This window comes from Cricetulus griseus, chromosome 4 (genome assembly GCF_003668045.3).
Source record: "Cricetulus griseus strain 17A/GY chromosome 4, alternate assembly CriGri-PICRH-1.0, whole genome shotgun sequence".
Lineage (NCBI taxonomy): Eukaryota > Metazoa > Chordata > Mammalia > Rodentia > Cricetidae > Cricetulus > Cricetulus griseus.
Genome location: NC_048597.1, coordinates 172,119,916 through 172,135,305, shown reverse-complemented (window position 1 = coordinate 172,135,305; position 15,390 = coordinate 172,119,916). Strand labels below are relative to the sequence as shown.

At 42.6% G+C, this 15,390-nt stretch overlaps 1 protein-coding gene across 7 annotated transcripts in view; it reads left to right on the top strand.

Moving 5' to 3' along the window:
• Positions 1–13,468, top strand: part of Lrrc49 (leucine rich repeat containing 49) — a 93,739-nt gene extending 80,271 nt beyond the window's left edge. For 6 of the 7 annotated variants that reach the window (XM_027414849.2, XM_027414846.2, XM_027414847.2 and 3 more), the window contains 3 exons: positions 2,906–3,015; positions 7,254–7,407; positions 12,840–13,043. In XM_027414849.2, the coding sequence (XP_027270650.1) occupies positions 2,906–3,015; positions 7,254–7,407; positions 12,840–13,043 (468 nt within the window). Of the gene's footprint in view, positions 1–2,905; positions 3,016–7,253; positions 7,408–12,839 lie in introns of all 7 variants that reach the window. The other variant, XM_027414843.2, reaches the window with a different exon arrangement.
• The last annotated feature ends 1,922 nt before the right edge of the window (positions 13,469–15,390 follow it).

Here is a 15,390-nt window from a genome sequence, read left to right as displayed (position 1 = left end):
CCTAGTCCTGAAAAAATCCACCATATTGTTGGTAACGTGGAGATGTACAAGTCAGTGTCAAAAGCAGCCATACCATACCTCAATTATTGTAGGCCTGGGGCCATCGTGTCAACCTTCTATTAAAGTGCCAGGAAAGTCTGGAACCTTCAGATGACTCAAAAGTCCCCCAGCTGTTCTCCAGAGTCTACGTTCAGACTTGTGTGCTCTTCAGTCTTTCATGAGACAGAGCTTGTAGTTATGGTAGGGCCTGGTAATTCGTGAGAAGGTTGTCAAAGTTAGTCTGGAGTGGAAATACAATACACAACTTCTCTGGGCTGCAAGTGAAGGATTCTTCCTCATTAATGGCCCAACTGGGTGTGCTAATTAGCTGTAAGTAGTGATTTATCCAGCTGTGGGATGTGCATTACTACAGAACTGCCAAAATTAGTATTTTAATTGTACAGGGAATGAAATGGAACCAGTGCAGTCTTCTGGTTTAGCTTGTAGAAAATTTCAGTGCCATGGATGTCTGATATTTTATGAAAATTCCTGAAGAATATGCCTGCCCCATAGCCTTGTCATTTTACACCATCTACACTACATTTCTACTTCCCCTTTTGTAATAGAGCGGTGTTGCTAGAGGGAGAATTGAATGAGCATTAATAATATGGAGCAGTGGCCTGCAGTGGCCACTAGGTGACTGTGTTGGACCAGACAACTTAGTTGTCAGCTAAAGGAAGGCTTTGAGGAGCAGCATCCCAACTGTGAACGTCCAGGATAGGGAAGAACCAGTCTACACTGTTTGATGTAAATACAGTGTGTATGGACGACATGTGAACTGTGGGGGTTTTCCTCAGAAGATGCTTCTGTAATATATCATCACAAACATGCATTCCCGCTCTTTCTACAGTGGAGAGGCTGAGACAGGAAGTTAGGTGGGAGACCCTGTCTCATGGTGCCAAAAGGCAGGGGACACTGCAGAGATGGTTCAGTCTGAAAAGTTCTGGCTGTTCAAGTATCAGAACCTGGGTATAGAGCTCCAAACCCATGTAAAAGTTAGGCATGGCAGCACATATCTGGAACTGTAGAGATGAGTAAGACAGTGAAGGGTTGGTTCCAGGGGCTTACTGGCCAGCTTGTCTACCTGAATGAGAGCCTGCCTTATAGACAGAAGATTGAGAGTGGCAAGGGAGACACATGACATCATCCTGTGTCTTCTATGTGTGCATGCATTGGTGAGTATATCTACAAACAGAGACACACAAGTACACATACTCCTGTACCACACACAGACACTCTCTCTAAATAAATAAATAGATGGAGACCCCTTGGGTTTTTGTTTTTGTTTTTTTCTTTTAATCCAAAACTGCTTACACAAAGATAAGGGCTTTCTGAGCTTCTGCCCTGCTGACACTGGGGCAGATAACCATTGTAGCAGTTCTCTTGTGCATTTAAAACACTTAGCAGCATCTATGGCTCTGTGCACTAGATGTCTATGGCACCCCTAACTGGATCAGGTGTTGCCAAATGTTCTTGAGGAGACAACACGGGTCCTGGTTGTTGAATCAAATTACATTGTGTAGAAAACCAACTGTATTGAAAATGCAGGTCACCTTGTTTTATATTAATTTTTAAAAATCCATCTCTTTAATGTCATGAAAATAGAATTAGAAATCAAATAGCATTTTTTCAAACTCTGTTAAGCATTTATAACTATAAAAAGTACTACAAGGGGGCTGGACGTAATGTATACCTTTAATCCTAGCACTCAAGAGGCAAGAGACATGTGGATCTCTGTGAGTTCAAGGTCAGTCTGGTCTACATAGTGAGTTCCATGCCTGCTAGAGCTACAAAGTGAGACCCTGTCTCAAAAAACCAAATGAGAAAAAGGTACTAGAAGGGATTTATTTAAAATTCTAATGCTATTTATGCCTATTTTATATTAAATACCCAAATATTAATCCAAGTCCTACCTTTAGCTGTTTGTTTGGGATAAGGTCACGCTGTGTAGTACAAGGCTGTCCTTGAACTGACAAATTCCTACTTCAGCTTCCCAAGTGCTATGATTACAGATGTGTGTCACCACACCTGAATCTTTCAATTTTTCCTGATTAACACAGAGATGAGCCATCTGGGTACATACATGTTATTCTTTATAGGGAAAAGGTTGCTATGGGTTTAAAATGCACTGGAGTATCTTTGCTAGTCTACTAAGCATTCCGTCTCTCAAGGAAGGGACAAATTATCCTTGCTCAGGGCAAGACATGAGCAGCACCTTGTTAAGATGAATCTCCCCCCATTGGCATTGCTCTCTAAATTAGCCTAACTCAAGAAGCTCTGGTATTCCTTTTTAAAATATTCTCCAAGATAGCAGGGAGATGGCAAACAAGAAGATTGGAATCTGGATCCCCAGAATCCACATAAATGCCCACTTGTAATTTCTGGAGTAAGTGGAAGAACTTGAGGAAGATTACTGACATCAGCCTTGGGCCTCCACAGCTGCATGCACGTATGCACATATACAAGCACACATGTAGCCACATGCACTTGTGCCCACACACCTGCAAACACATGGACATGCATGCATGCATACCATACACACATAAACATGAGAAAAAGAGAGAAAACGAAAATCATCTTTAAGAAAATAAGGTACCTCAAGTGCAGTCCTCAGAAAACATTACTTCTAAGTCAGAGCTGACTCATAAGCCCCAAGTCAGCTTCCAGGATTCACATTTGAGCATCTCCTCTGTGATTAGACTCAGAGGAAAAAGCAGAATCTCCATGAAGACTCTTCCAGAGCCCAGAGAAGTGTCCTTCCCTGTGCTAAAAAAAAAAAAAAAAAGACATTTCTTTGGTACTGTATTTGTTATACCCAGCTAAGAAGCAATGTCATTTTTGATCCTTCTCTACCATTTCTTTTCAGGTGACACAAAATGACATGATAATGGCTGAACGGCTCTTTGGAATCCTAGCCCATGTGGCATCTTCCGAGTTGCCTCAGTATCGCATGATTTCAATTCTGGGTGATGCCAGGTAACCCTGACTTCTTCGTAGATTACTGCTGCACTAGAAATACCTCTTAGCCGTGCACTTCTGTATCATGCAGACAGCACACTCAGGCTTATCTTGTGTCTGGCCATATTTAGTCCTTGTTCTCCTGTGGTTATAGTCTAATAGATAAAGATGCACACAAATAATTAAAATTTGATCTGTTGGGTGCAGCAAGAGGGGTGGGGTAGAGACTAGCTGTATTGAGAAGAACACTGGAAAGGCTTCTTGTTTAATCCATTTCTTTGGGAATGAGTAGTGAGTTTTTAGGCGTAGAATAAGGGAAAAGAGATCTGTTTTTAAAAGAATTATAAACAGGATAGTTTGGTTCTGAATTCAAATCTTACTCAAGTGCATTTGATTGGTCAATGTAAATCCTATCTACAACCACAGAACTATTCTGGAGTAAAAACATCCTGAGGGTAAAGTACTTGCTGAACAAACATGAAGACATGAGTTCAATCTCTAGCACCCATGTAAGAGCTGGGTATAGCAGCATATGTCTAACTCCAGAGCTGAGGGACAGAAACAGGCAGTCCCTGTCACTGCACAACCAGTTCATCTGAGATGACAGCCTCCAGGTTGGGTGAGAGAGCCTGTCTTAAAATGAGGTAAAAAAGCAACTGAAGAAGACATCCAGATGTCAACTTCTGGCCTACACACATGCACACACACACAGCCCATCATCCCTCCCATACACAAATTCGGGTACAAAAATACTAAGGAGGTATTGAATTAAGAAATGATAGTTTAGACCAAAATATGAAAATTATGCTCTTTTGAATAAATATTTATGCAATGTATTTAGAGATTTAATAACATGAAAATAAAAGGGTCTCATAAATCAGAACACATAAATTAAAAATAGAAAATATGAGGTTTTTTTTAATAGTTTATGGAATAAATATATTTCAAACCTTGTTCCCAGAATGTCATGCCCAAAGTCAGATTGTGAAAAAGTATCCAAGCATATATGGGATATTTGTAGAGGCTGAACACAATTTAAACTCAAAGAAAATCTCTGTGTACTTAAAGTCCATACTCATATGACATTCTATGGGCTGAAAATAATGAGATGCATTGAGTTAGGAGCATGGAGGTGCAGCTCTGTGGTAACAACAGGAGCACATAGCTAGCATGGTATAAGTCACAGGAGCGCAGGAGGCTGTGTTGCTAAGGAATTGAGATAAAAAAAGGGGGGAGCCCATTTGACCCCATTCAAAGCTTTAGCCCTGCAAATTTTGAAATAATGAGCTAATTTTGTGGGTGTAACTTGTGCAGTGTAGTGAGGTGGGTCCTACATGCTATTTTGTCCATGATGGCCAGTGCTGTGGTTCTTTTCAACTCAGTGAGATCTAACATAGTGGCCATGCCTGTTGACTTAACCTTTTCACTGAGCAGAATTTCTTTCTAGAAGTTATATTATATGAACATTAACATGTTTCTAAGGATTTCCATTACAGCCTGTGTTTACAACAAAATAGTGAGTGTCCATTAGTAGAACAAAGCCAATTACTTGTAGCTATAAAAATGATTAACAGTTCCTATATGAAACAGTGGATGTGTCCTATTGTTTATCTTCAATTTGATACAACCTAGAGTCACTTGAGAAGACTGAAATACTAAATATGAGTACATTTGACAACTAGAATTCTGTGGGATGTGGCCAAAACTGCACTGAAAGGAAATGATGTACATGTCTTTAGTGTATTTACCAAAAGATGAGAAAGACTAGAAAGTAATTAAAGAGGCTTCACTTCAAGAACCTAGAGAACTCCCTAAGGAAAGCAAAAGCAGTGGGAGGACTCAGAAAGGCAATATAACATTTAAAAGGAATGGGAAGAAGAAGTTGATGGGTAAAGACATAATTCACTCCCCAGTGTAGGCCTGCTCAAGTTTTAACTATTGGAAGTCACCACAATATACCATAATGAACTGAGACACTGCATCAGGCCGAACGAGGCCAGGGTTTTAGAGGCCAAACAGGAATGCCCTGTCTTGGGTATCCAGCCCCTCCTAAAAGTATCTGGTTCTTGAGCCTCTCACCATCTTATTAGCATAAAAATACCCTTCATACCTGCAGTTCAAAAGGTGTGTGTGTGTGGTCTCTTTGGTATTATTATTGTCTTTAAAGGTGCATTTTTATTTTATGTGTATGCATGCTCTGCCTGCATGTATGTCTGTACCACATGAGTGCAGCATCCTCAGAGGACAGAATTGGGTTTTGGAGCCATGAGCTGGAATTACCAATAGTTGTTATCCACCATGTAGGTACTGAGAATCAAACCTTGGTCCTCTGCAAAAGCAACTGTTGTTCTTATCTACTGAGCCGTCTCACCAGCTCCCAGTTCCAAAGGTTTAGTAGCATGTTTCCAAGAATTGGAGAAGGAAGGGAGAAAGGAAAGCTAAAGAGAAAGGAAAGGGAGGAAGAGAAGACAGAGGGGGAAAGGAAGAGGGAGGGACAGAACAGTTATTCAAGTTGATCATCCACAAAGCAAATGTCAACAGACTACAAAGAACTAAAACCACATGGACCGTGTTTTCTATTCAAAATGCAATGAAGCTTTAACCCAGTTACAAAGGATAACTAGAAAATTCCTATGTATTTGGAAGTAAAGAGATAGATTTCTGAGTAACCCACAAGTCAAAGGGAATTACCTAATGGATTAATCAAGTATCTTGTACTGAAATACAATGAAAATCCTTCATGGGTAGACTTGTGGGATCAGTAATGACAATGCTAAATAGAAACATGTTAGCCTTGAACTGGACATATTAGAAAGAGTAAGGACTGAAAATTAGTGATTTAAATATTTATTTCAGAAAATTGGAAAAAGAACAGCAAAATAACTGAGAAGAAAGTTAAATGGAAAAATATTCAAAATAAAATGGAGTTCTTTATTTTAAAAATCGAATAAAAGTTATAGAAGGGGCCAGAGGACTATCTCAGTGGTTAAGAGTATACCTGCTCTTGCAGGAGGTTCCCAGCACCCACTCAGGGCAAGTTAGAACTGCATGTGATTCCAATTCCAGGGGATCCAACACTCCCTTGTGGCCTCCTCTGGAATCTGCACTCAGGTGTACACACACACACACACACACACACACACACACACACACACACACTTGAGAGTCTAAAAAGTGATATAAGATGTGTCTACATTGCTTTGTAATTTAAAAAAAATCAATAAAAAAGCCTAAGAGCAAATACAGATTTCCATTGACTCTCTGTTTTCTTTACACCAGTGAAAAAACGTGTGCTCCAAACATCTCGTAAAACAGACTGACTACCATTCAGTTACAGGAATTGTAACTGTCTTGAAATATGTTGAGTGTAAACACTAGATGTTTATATAGAATTATGAGATGTTGACTATTTCCTTATATTTTTCAAAGTTTATATTTCTCCAATTTTCTAAAAAATACATCACTATAATTTTAAATAAGAAAAAGTTTAAAATTTTCTGCTCCCAGTCTTTTGTTCCCAATAAAGTTATATTATAAGTGCTCTTAGAAACACCCTGAGTAGTGGAACTGCAGCCAGGTGTGATGGGTGGGATTCTGGCCCACAGCTCTGTGATGCCCCAGATTCCATTGGTGTTTCCCTTTGTATCCCACAGGGTCTGTAGCCATCATCACTTGGCCTCCTGCTAGCACCTGTGGGGATTCCCTGCATTCAGTTTTGCTTTTGGGGAAGTTAACTCCACAACTAATTTGATTTTTCTATCTAGCTAGGAACACAACTCAGGCGAATAAAGATCTGTGAGCTGTGTATGTGGTTATACGTGCAAACTAACATGTTTTATAGCTATGAAGACTGTGTGGCTTGGTCCTTCACCTCTTTGATTGGATTATGCTTTGATTCAGTTTTTGAGATGTTTCCTCTTTGGTCACTGTGGAAATGTTTGAGGCTTGTTAATGTTGATGATCAGCAGTCACAGAACAAAAAGATGTGGAGGGGCTCAGCACAATTTCACAAGCCTATAAACCTAGTTCTCAGGAGGCTGAGACAGGAGGATTGGGAGTTTGAGTTCAGCCTGGGCTATGACGGTGACCCTGTGTCTCAAACAAACAAAACAAATAATGTGTGTCAAATACTGACTACTCAGACTCACAGACCTGGCATTCGACAAAGCATGAACTCCCTCTAAAGTCAGCAAAAATCTGCATATAATCTTTTCACTCTGATAAATAACTCTGAACCCCTTTACTGTCTTCTGCAGGAAAAAGCAATTCCGATATCTACTAGAAAGTAAATGTAAAAAAACTGGCATTATCAGTGAGGATACCAGCGACAGCAAAAGGCTCATGGGGGAAAACACGAATCGTGCCACACTGAATTACACCACCAGAGAATTCTACCATGAGAAGCTGGAGGTATCCTGCATGCTCTGTGGGTTTTGCACTTGTCCTCCTTCACACAATGCTGGAACAATACCGGCAAGGACTGCGGGGGAGGGGGGCAAGCCTAAGAATGAGAGCCTCTGGCTCCAGTGTCTCCATCTTCAAAAGAAATCTGCCCCCCAAATCCGGCCTAAAATAGGACCCACACCTCTGCTCTGCCTAGAACAAAGGAGAGAGGCTTCCTCAGGTGTTTATCCAGTTGGTGCCAGGGTAACAAAGGACACAGCAGAATCTCCACTCCAGAGCTCTTAGCTTGGCTTTTGGTGTTTAGTTGATGCATTTCATTCTATAGCATGGATTTCCTAATCACACTGTATGGCAGAGCTTCTTAGCCAGGAGATCATGGCGCAATCATGTGCTTCTTGTGTGAGGTTTACTGAAGGGTGCATCATTGCTGTGGTGGCCAGAGCCACAGGTGTGCAATGCCCGCCTTGATAGCACTCACCAGATAGCTGAAGAAGAGTGTTGCCTAAACTGCAGGAGAGTACCATGTTGTGTCAGAGTTGTGAGGTGACAGAAGACAAAAGAGCAAGAAAGAGTAGGCACATTTATTGACATGTCTGAGGCACTGTATGAGACCTATTTAAATCTCTGTAGCTCTTCAGACAAGTTAGATATAAACAGAGAGAGTGAGAGAGATTGATTCACAACTGTGTGTATAAACTAGAAGTACAACAGCAGGCTTTCACATGTTTATCCGGCAGCTCTAAACTCCGTGTTAACGAGTGGCTGAAAAGCCAGGGTACTTAGCAGCCGAGTATACTAAGTAGTACCATAGTGGAAAAGACGTGGGGAGGGCTCAGCACTTCCTTTAATTGTAACTTAACTAGATCTTCTGTTTTCCCTCTTTCCCTTCACCTGCTCTCTCCTAAGCATCTTTGGAATAGAGGTCTGTGGATAACAGCCGGAGACCCTTGGGCAACTCATCTAACAGTTTCTGAAGCATCCTGAAGGATGCTCAGATTCTGCCTAAATTCTAGTGTGGGAAGCCCAGGAAGCTCAGTGGAACACTTGCCTAAGTGCACATACTCACACACATACATTGTTTCTATAATTGAACAGTGATAAATGTAAAGAGGTAGGAAAAGTCTGAGAACATAACTGTTAGCTAATAAGGATTTCTGGTTTTGCCAGACAAGGAAAATAAAAGCCAAGCTGCCAGGATTATGAGCCCCTTTCCTAAAGATAGCTGGTCCTGTAAATCAAATAATTAACATATATGTTTAGAAAGTCTAAATATTGCTGGAAGTTGGTGGCACATGCCTTTAATCCCAGCACTCGGGAGGCAGAGGCAGGCAGATCTCCCTGAGTTCAAAGCCAGCCTGGTCTACAGAGCGAGTTCCAGGACAACCTCCAAAGCAATACAGAGAAACTGTCTCAAAAAAGCAAAACAAACAAACAAAAAAGGAAGTCTAAATATATAAATTCTCATGAAAAAATTTAGAAAAATATAAAACTGCTGAATGCAAGTCAGTGACCTCAAAAAGCAGGTCATTCTGCCTTTTAATTTTTAGTTTGTTGAGGGATGTTTAAAAAATAAAACTCTTGGTTTTTCAAGGTAGACAGCACAACATTGACTTCAAAATCCACCAAAATTTCAAGGAAAAGAAAAGCCAAGCCAGATACTTAGAAAGACTGATGCAAAAATTCTTTTAAAATACCAAGTTGGGGCTGGTATTTTTTTTTCAGATTTTTAAAATTTTAATTAGAAACAAGATTGTTTTACATGACAATCCCAGTTTCCTTCTCCCTCCCATCCTCCCCTCCCATTCCCCCCCCAACTAAAACCCTACCTATCACATATCCTTTCTGCTCCCCCTGGATGGTGAAGCCTTCCATAGGGTGTCATCAGAGTCTATCGTATCCTTTGGGATAGGGCCTAGGCCCACCCCTGTGTGTCTTGGCTCAGGGAGTGTTCCTCTATGTGGAATGGGCTCCCACCTATGCTAGGGATAAGTACTGACCTACTACAGAAGGTCCTGTAGATTTCCAAGGTTTCCTCAATGAAATCCATGTTCCTGGGGTCTGCATCAGTCCCATGCTGGTATCTCAGCTATCAGTCTGGGGAGCAAGAGTTCCCCGATGTTTAGGTCAGTTGTTTCTGTGGGTTTCACCAGCCTGGCCTGGATGGGGCTGGTATTTCAAATAAAGTAAAAGCTCAGAAGTTAGGATCGTATGCTATTCTTGCAGAGGACCTGAGTTTGATTCCTATTACACAGCCACTTTTAGGTCCAGCTCCAGGGGATCTGATGCCCTCCTCTAGTGGCTGTGGGCATTGAACTCACATGTAGGAACCCAAACACACACACACACACACACACACACACACACACACACACACACACACACAGAGAGAGAGAGAGAGAGAGAGAGAGAGAGGAGAGAGAGAGAGGGGGGGAGAGAATTAAAAATCACACAGAGTACAGAAGAACAATATATGAATTATATACCTTTCAACCAGTGTAGAAATACATTTAAACTAGGATACCACTTACTATAAAAATAAACAATAAACTAATATGCTATCAGAATGGATAAGACGATATGTATAAGCTGGGACTTTGAGACACCTCAGTCTGCAAAGTGCTTGTCTCACAAGCATGAAAGCTTGAGCTTGGCTCTCCAAACCAATGTACAAAGTCAGGCACAGCAGTGTGCCCTGTAATCCTAACACTGAGAAGACAGAGGTAGGAGATTTCCTGGAGTTTCTTGGCCAGCTAGTCTTACTGAATCACTGAGCTCCAGATTCAGTGAGAGACCCTGCCTCAGAAAGCAAAGTGGAGAGGGCAGGAGGAAGGCACATGAGATCAACCTTTGGGTTGGATATTCATACAAGCACACACATGCATGCCCTTTATTGGGGGAAATGGAAATTGTGTTATAGGTCACTAAAGAAGAACTGAAAAATTGATATCCAAACACAAAGCATTCGGTGTTATAAAGTGAATATTATGCAGTTCTAGTTCAAGTTTGTACAGGGTTATTTAATACTAAACGTTATCAGATACAACTGGAACCTTAAGTACACAAAGGTGCCATGCCAGATGCCAGGAAAGTATGACAAGGGTATGTGTCCTCGTTAAGTTTCTGTTGCTGTGGTAAAACACTGGCCAAAAGCAACTTGGGGGAGGAAATGGGGTTATTTCATCTTACAGCCTTTAGTTCTTCATCCAGGGAGTCAGGGCGGGAACTCAAGATGGGAAACTAGAGGCAGGAACTGAACAGAGGCCATGGAGGAAGGCTCCTTATTGACTTGCTCCCAATGGCTTCCTTAGTCTGCTTTCTTATACCACCAGGACAACCAGCCCAGGGGTGGCACAGCCCACGATGAGCCTGGCCATCCCACGTCAATCATTAATCAAGAAAATGGCCTATAGACTTGCCTACAGACCAATCTAAGGGAGGCATTTTCTCAATTGAGGTCCTTGTTCCCAGATATCTCTGGATCGTGTCAAGTTGACAAGAACCAACCAGAACAATAATGCAGTTAAGGCAAGGTGGGAATAGACAGATGGTGGACGACACAGAACCAGAGCGACACTGCACATATGTGGGAGACTTAGGCAGACAGCAGCCATTACAAACTGTCTATTCCATTAAATAATGCTGAGGAAGCTGTACTGAGCCCATCCATACTATACAATAAAACATTAACTCAAGATTAAAGCCTAAATATAAAAATTAAAACTTTGAAGTTCTTATTTAAAAAAAAATGAGGAAATCTTAAGGCCTTGGTGGGTAGGCATGGCTTTTGAACACTCCAAGTGACCAACTATACAGGGAGATATTTTTATAAATTTGGCAGCCAAGGTCATTTTTAATGGAAACAGCTTCAGCAGAATCAAACAAACAAAGTCTGGATTAAAGTGGCTTGATCGATAAAAATGCAATGAGGAAGTAACCTGAGGAGATTCGGGCTCCTATTCTGAGAATGCTCAAAGGCAAAGGAAGAAATCTGAAGCCACGTGACACTTTGGGACAAGCACCAAGCTAGCCAGAGACTTGGCCTTGAGCCCTGATTACCACTTATTACCTGGGAGACCTTGCCCAAGTCCCTTAATCACTGTCTCCTGACTCCCAGCCCAGCATTCCTTCTCTTCCCCCAGCACCCCACATCTTGAAAAGTACTTACACTAGTGCAGCAAAAGGGCTCAGTCTCTCTCCTGTGCACACTGAGTGGCTGGGAAATTAATGGAGGTGAGTTGCTCACAAATCAGGCTAAACAGTCCCTTTCATTACACGTCCTGTTGCTTGAGTCTCACCCATCCATCCATCCTCCTGCCTCATCTAAAAGAGATTTAAAGAACTTTAAAGAATCCAGTTCTCTAAGACAGGCGAGGAAAACTGGAAGCTCAGGAATTGTTCCGGGTCATGTAGTGAGTTCTTGACAGCCACCTGGAGAACTGTGATCTCCTGGGTGCCTAGCCTGGGTTCTGCTGCTATTTCCTGTGCTTCCTGAAGACAGCCTGACAGCCCAGTACAGGGACTCTCCTCTCTAGATACTGGCTTATTGCTCACTAGCCATTTCCTTCAGCAATGATATCACTTTTTAAAATGTGATTGAATGGACCTTTTTCTTAAGTTTCTTGTCAACATTTAACCTTCCCACCTTGAACAGCATGTTACCTAAGATACAATTCTCATCATCACATATATTACACTGATTTTCCCTCTAATATCAGTAGACAAAAAAATACTGAGTAGCTGAGTGTGTGTGTGTGTGTGTGTGTATGTGTGTTGGGAATCAGACCTAGGGCCTTCAAATATACTAGACTAAAAACCTCTACCACTGAGTTATCCCCCTAACCCCAATAGAATAACTTCATTAAGCACCCCTGATGAAATTGAAGATGAATATCCAAATGTCCTCTGGCTCCAAACTTGCCCTGCTGTGTTTAGAAGCAGCTTTTTCATCTTCAGACTGCCGGACCCAGAAGCTGAGTGAGAATGCTGTTCTTTCAAGGGTATGGTGTGGGTCCAAGGCTTGTGACAGTTCTTCCTCTCTAGGCACTTTTCTCAAACTTTGTCTAAATAGTCTAGGCTACAGTGTGATGTTCTGTATGTCTATACTAGAGAGTAAATTCAAAGCATGAGTATACAGGATTATACGTAGTCGCTAACCCCAGGCTATTTAGAATGGTCAGCATCAGTACCCAACACTTACACCTCTGGAAAACACCGTGCTCAACTGATGCAGAGGACTGCAAAGCAGCAAGGCCTTGTTTGCTGCGTACTGAAGCAGAACCCTGGGCCAGGAGCTGCTGAGAAAGAATTCCTAGCCTGAAGAAACAGGACAGGAGAGACATGGTGCATGCAGAATAGATTATTCCAAGCTTCTCTGGCTCTGTTAATTATTGTTTTAGCTTTTGGATAGGTTATGATTTAATGTCAAATTTTCTTAACAGGAAATAAAGGACAAGAAGAAGTTCTGCAAGATGTATGTAGAAGACCTTGTGAAGGAAACCACGGCAATCAACATGAAAAACGAGGCTCTGCAGAAGCTGTGGCCGCAGATGTTCATTGAGCTTGTCAGGGACGCCGTCATTGAAATCCGCAGCAAGGATTCCTACATGAAGCTCTGCCTGCAGCAGATCACTGACCAGAAATAGGGATGGCTCCTACTCCCAGATGATTTGGCAAGATGCAGGTTAGGCATGTTGCAACACCACCACTATCCCACAAACTAGAAAGAGTGGCATCAAAGGCTCGCTGCCTGCACTGTCAAGGAAGGAGGAAGGCAGGAGAGAGGGAGGACTCCTTTCCCATGCATGCTGACCATACAATCTTGGGAAACCAAGGGCGATGGGAGGAGGCCTGGCTGCTGGGTCTGAATGCTTCTTCAGCTCCCGCCATGACTGGTGTGCCCGCCTGCTCCAGCCCCAAGCACGAAGGCTAGCATAAGATGCTTCCACCAACCTCCAGCCAAGACGTTTCTCCTTTTTTTGCCTTTTTATTTTATGTCATGATTTCAAAGCCAAGCATATGTTCTTTTTTTATGAGTGAAGAATAAATACATTAGTTTAAAAAAGAAAATGTCCAATGTCTTGTGTGCCTGCTGTTCAGTACCTCTCTGGGAAGAGGCCTGCCCAGGTACCTCAGGGTACCACAGGGACTCACTGTAGGCTGAAAACGTGAAGACGGCTGAGCACGGGAGGAGGATGCTTGGTCTCCAGGACTCTGGAGAGAATGTAAGATGCAGTCATGTGTGTAATGCGAATCTTTGAAAGGCGTTTCCTTCTGTTGTTGACCACTATGGGTCTCCTGATAGGCTCATGTGTACTCAACCTTCAGAAATATTAGGGATAGGTGGAAGACTCTAGTTTTCAAGTTCAGACTGAAAATCAAGCGGGTGGGGCTAGTCCATTCTGGTGAGAAGAGTGGACGATACAGCCCCAGGAAGCCAATCCTGCGTGTCAATAGGGGAACTCAATGATGTGCTCAGATTTATACCTAAGAGCAATTGTGTCAGTAAGGAAACCAGATGTGGGAGAACAAAAGAGGAGATGCAAGACAAAAAGCCAGGCAGAAGCCCAGGAGGAAGCCGAGTGCTGCTATTGCAGTCCTAGGAGAGCCCCTGGGATCTCTGTCAGCCCCTCCCATCCAGAAGTGTTCCAGCTTAGCAGTTAATATGATATTTCTGAACACACACTTCTAAGTCACTATCCTGGGTTAGTATTTTGGCATCTGAGTTTCTGCCTTACTAGCTTGGGACCCACCTGCACTTCGTTTTCCTCGTTGCGTTACAGAACCATTAAGGGAGAGCCATTTCCTTCAGGTCAAGAGAATGGAATCTACCCCTGGCCTGGATGGAGACCTGAACTCCAGCTGGGCTGTCAATCACCTGGCTAAGTGACCAACCCTCAGGAAGATGGACTCACCTTAAATCATGCTAAACAGACGGGGCGGGGGGTGGGGGGTGGAGTAATTATTCCTTTGATGAGAGTCACTCGGAAAGGTGAAGCAGTCCCTTTCCTTCCATCTCATCTAAGCACGGTTTCTTAGACACGACTTTCTCTCTGATGTATCCATCAGGCTCTACTCTCCAGGCTCACTGTGCTCACTGGAGTGCTGAGGTGACAATAATCACCTCAGAATGAAAGGACCGCCAGGTGATCCAGAGTCCTCTGTTGGGAGCCAGCAGAGATCCATGCAACAAATTTCTCTTTCTATGTGGGATTTCCAGGGCTTTTGGGTTAGGAGAGGAGATGGCAGACCTCTCCACCACCACCCCAGTCCAGGTTACTATGTGCCACAGGGTCACTTTGCCTTTTAATGTGATCTCAAGCAGAAATTGAGCTCGTGGTTACCCCCAAAGTAGAAGCACCTAGCTCCCCTCGTTAGGGAGATAGCACACCCATCCATTGGATCTAAAGTTACTTAACTGCTTCAGGACTGAGGATGGAGCTGGTACCAGCTCCCTACTCATGGTGCTTCACTCCTCGAATGCCTGGTACATGGACCAGCACAACCCTGCCAAGTTCCTGATTCATTCTTGATCAGGCCAGGGGATACTCTGAGATTCGTATTCTCCTTGATGAATGATAATGACCACAACAACCAAGATTCCTTGAGCAGTGTTTTAGATTGCTCAAGAGCCATTGCAGGTACCCTCTCATTTTCACCAACAATACATGCATTCTAGTTACACCTATCTGAACAACTGAGGCAGAGAGAGGTTTGGCAGCTCAGCCAAGTATATTTCAGCTCCAAACTAGAAGGCAGAGGTCCCATTCACTGTCAAGAAAAGTCATTTGTGACATTGTGCATGTTACATTATTCTGTGTGTCACATTTATTTGTTTATTGTGTGTGCATGTACTTGTGTTTGTATACACATGAAGTTGTGTGTGCAGAAGTCAGATTACAACTGGTGTGTTAGTCTCTTCTATCCTATGTAGCTCCCAGGGATTGAACTCAGGTCATCTGGGTTGATGTCAAGTACCTTTACCAGACAAGC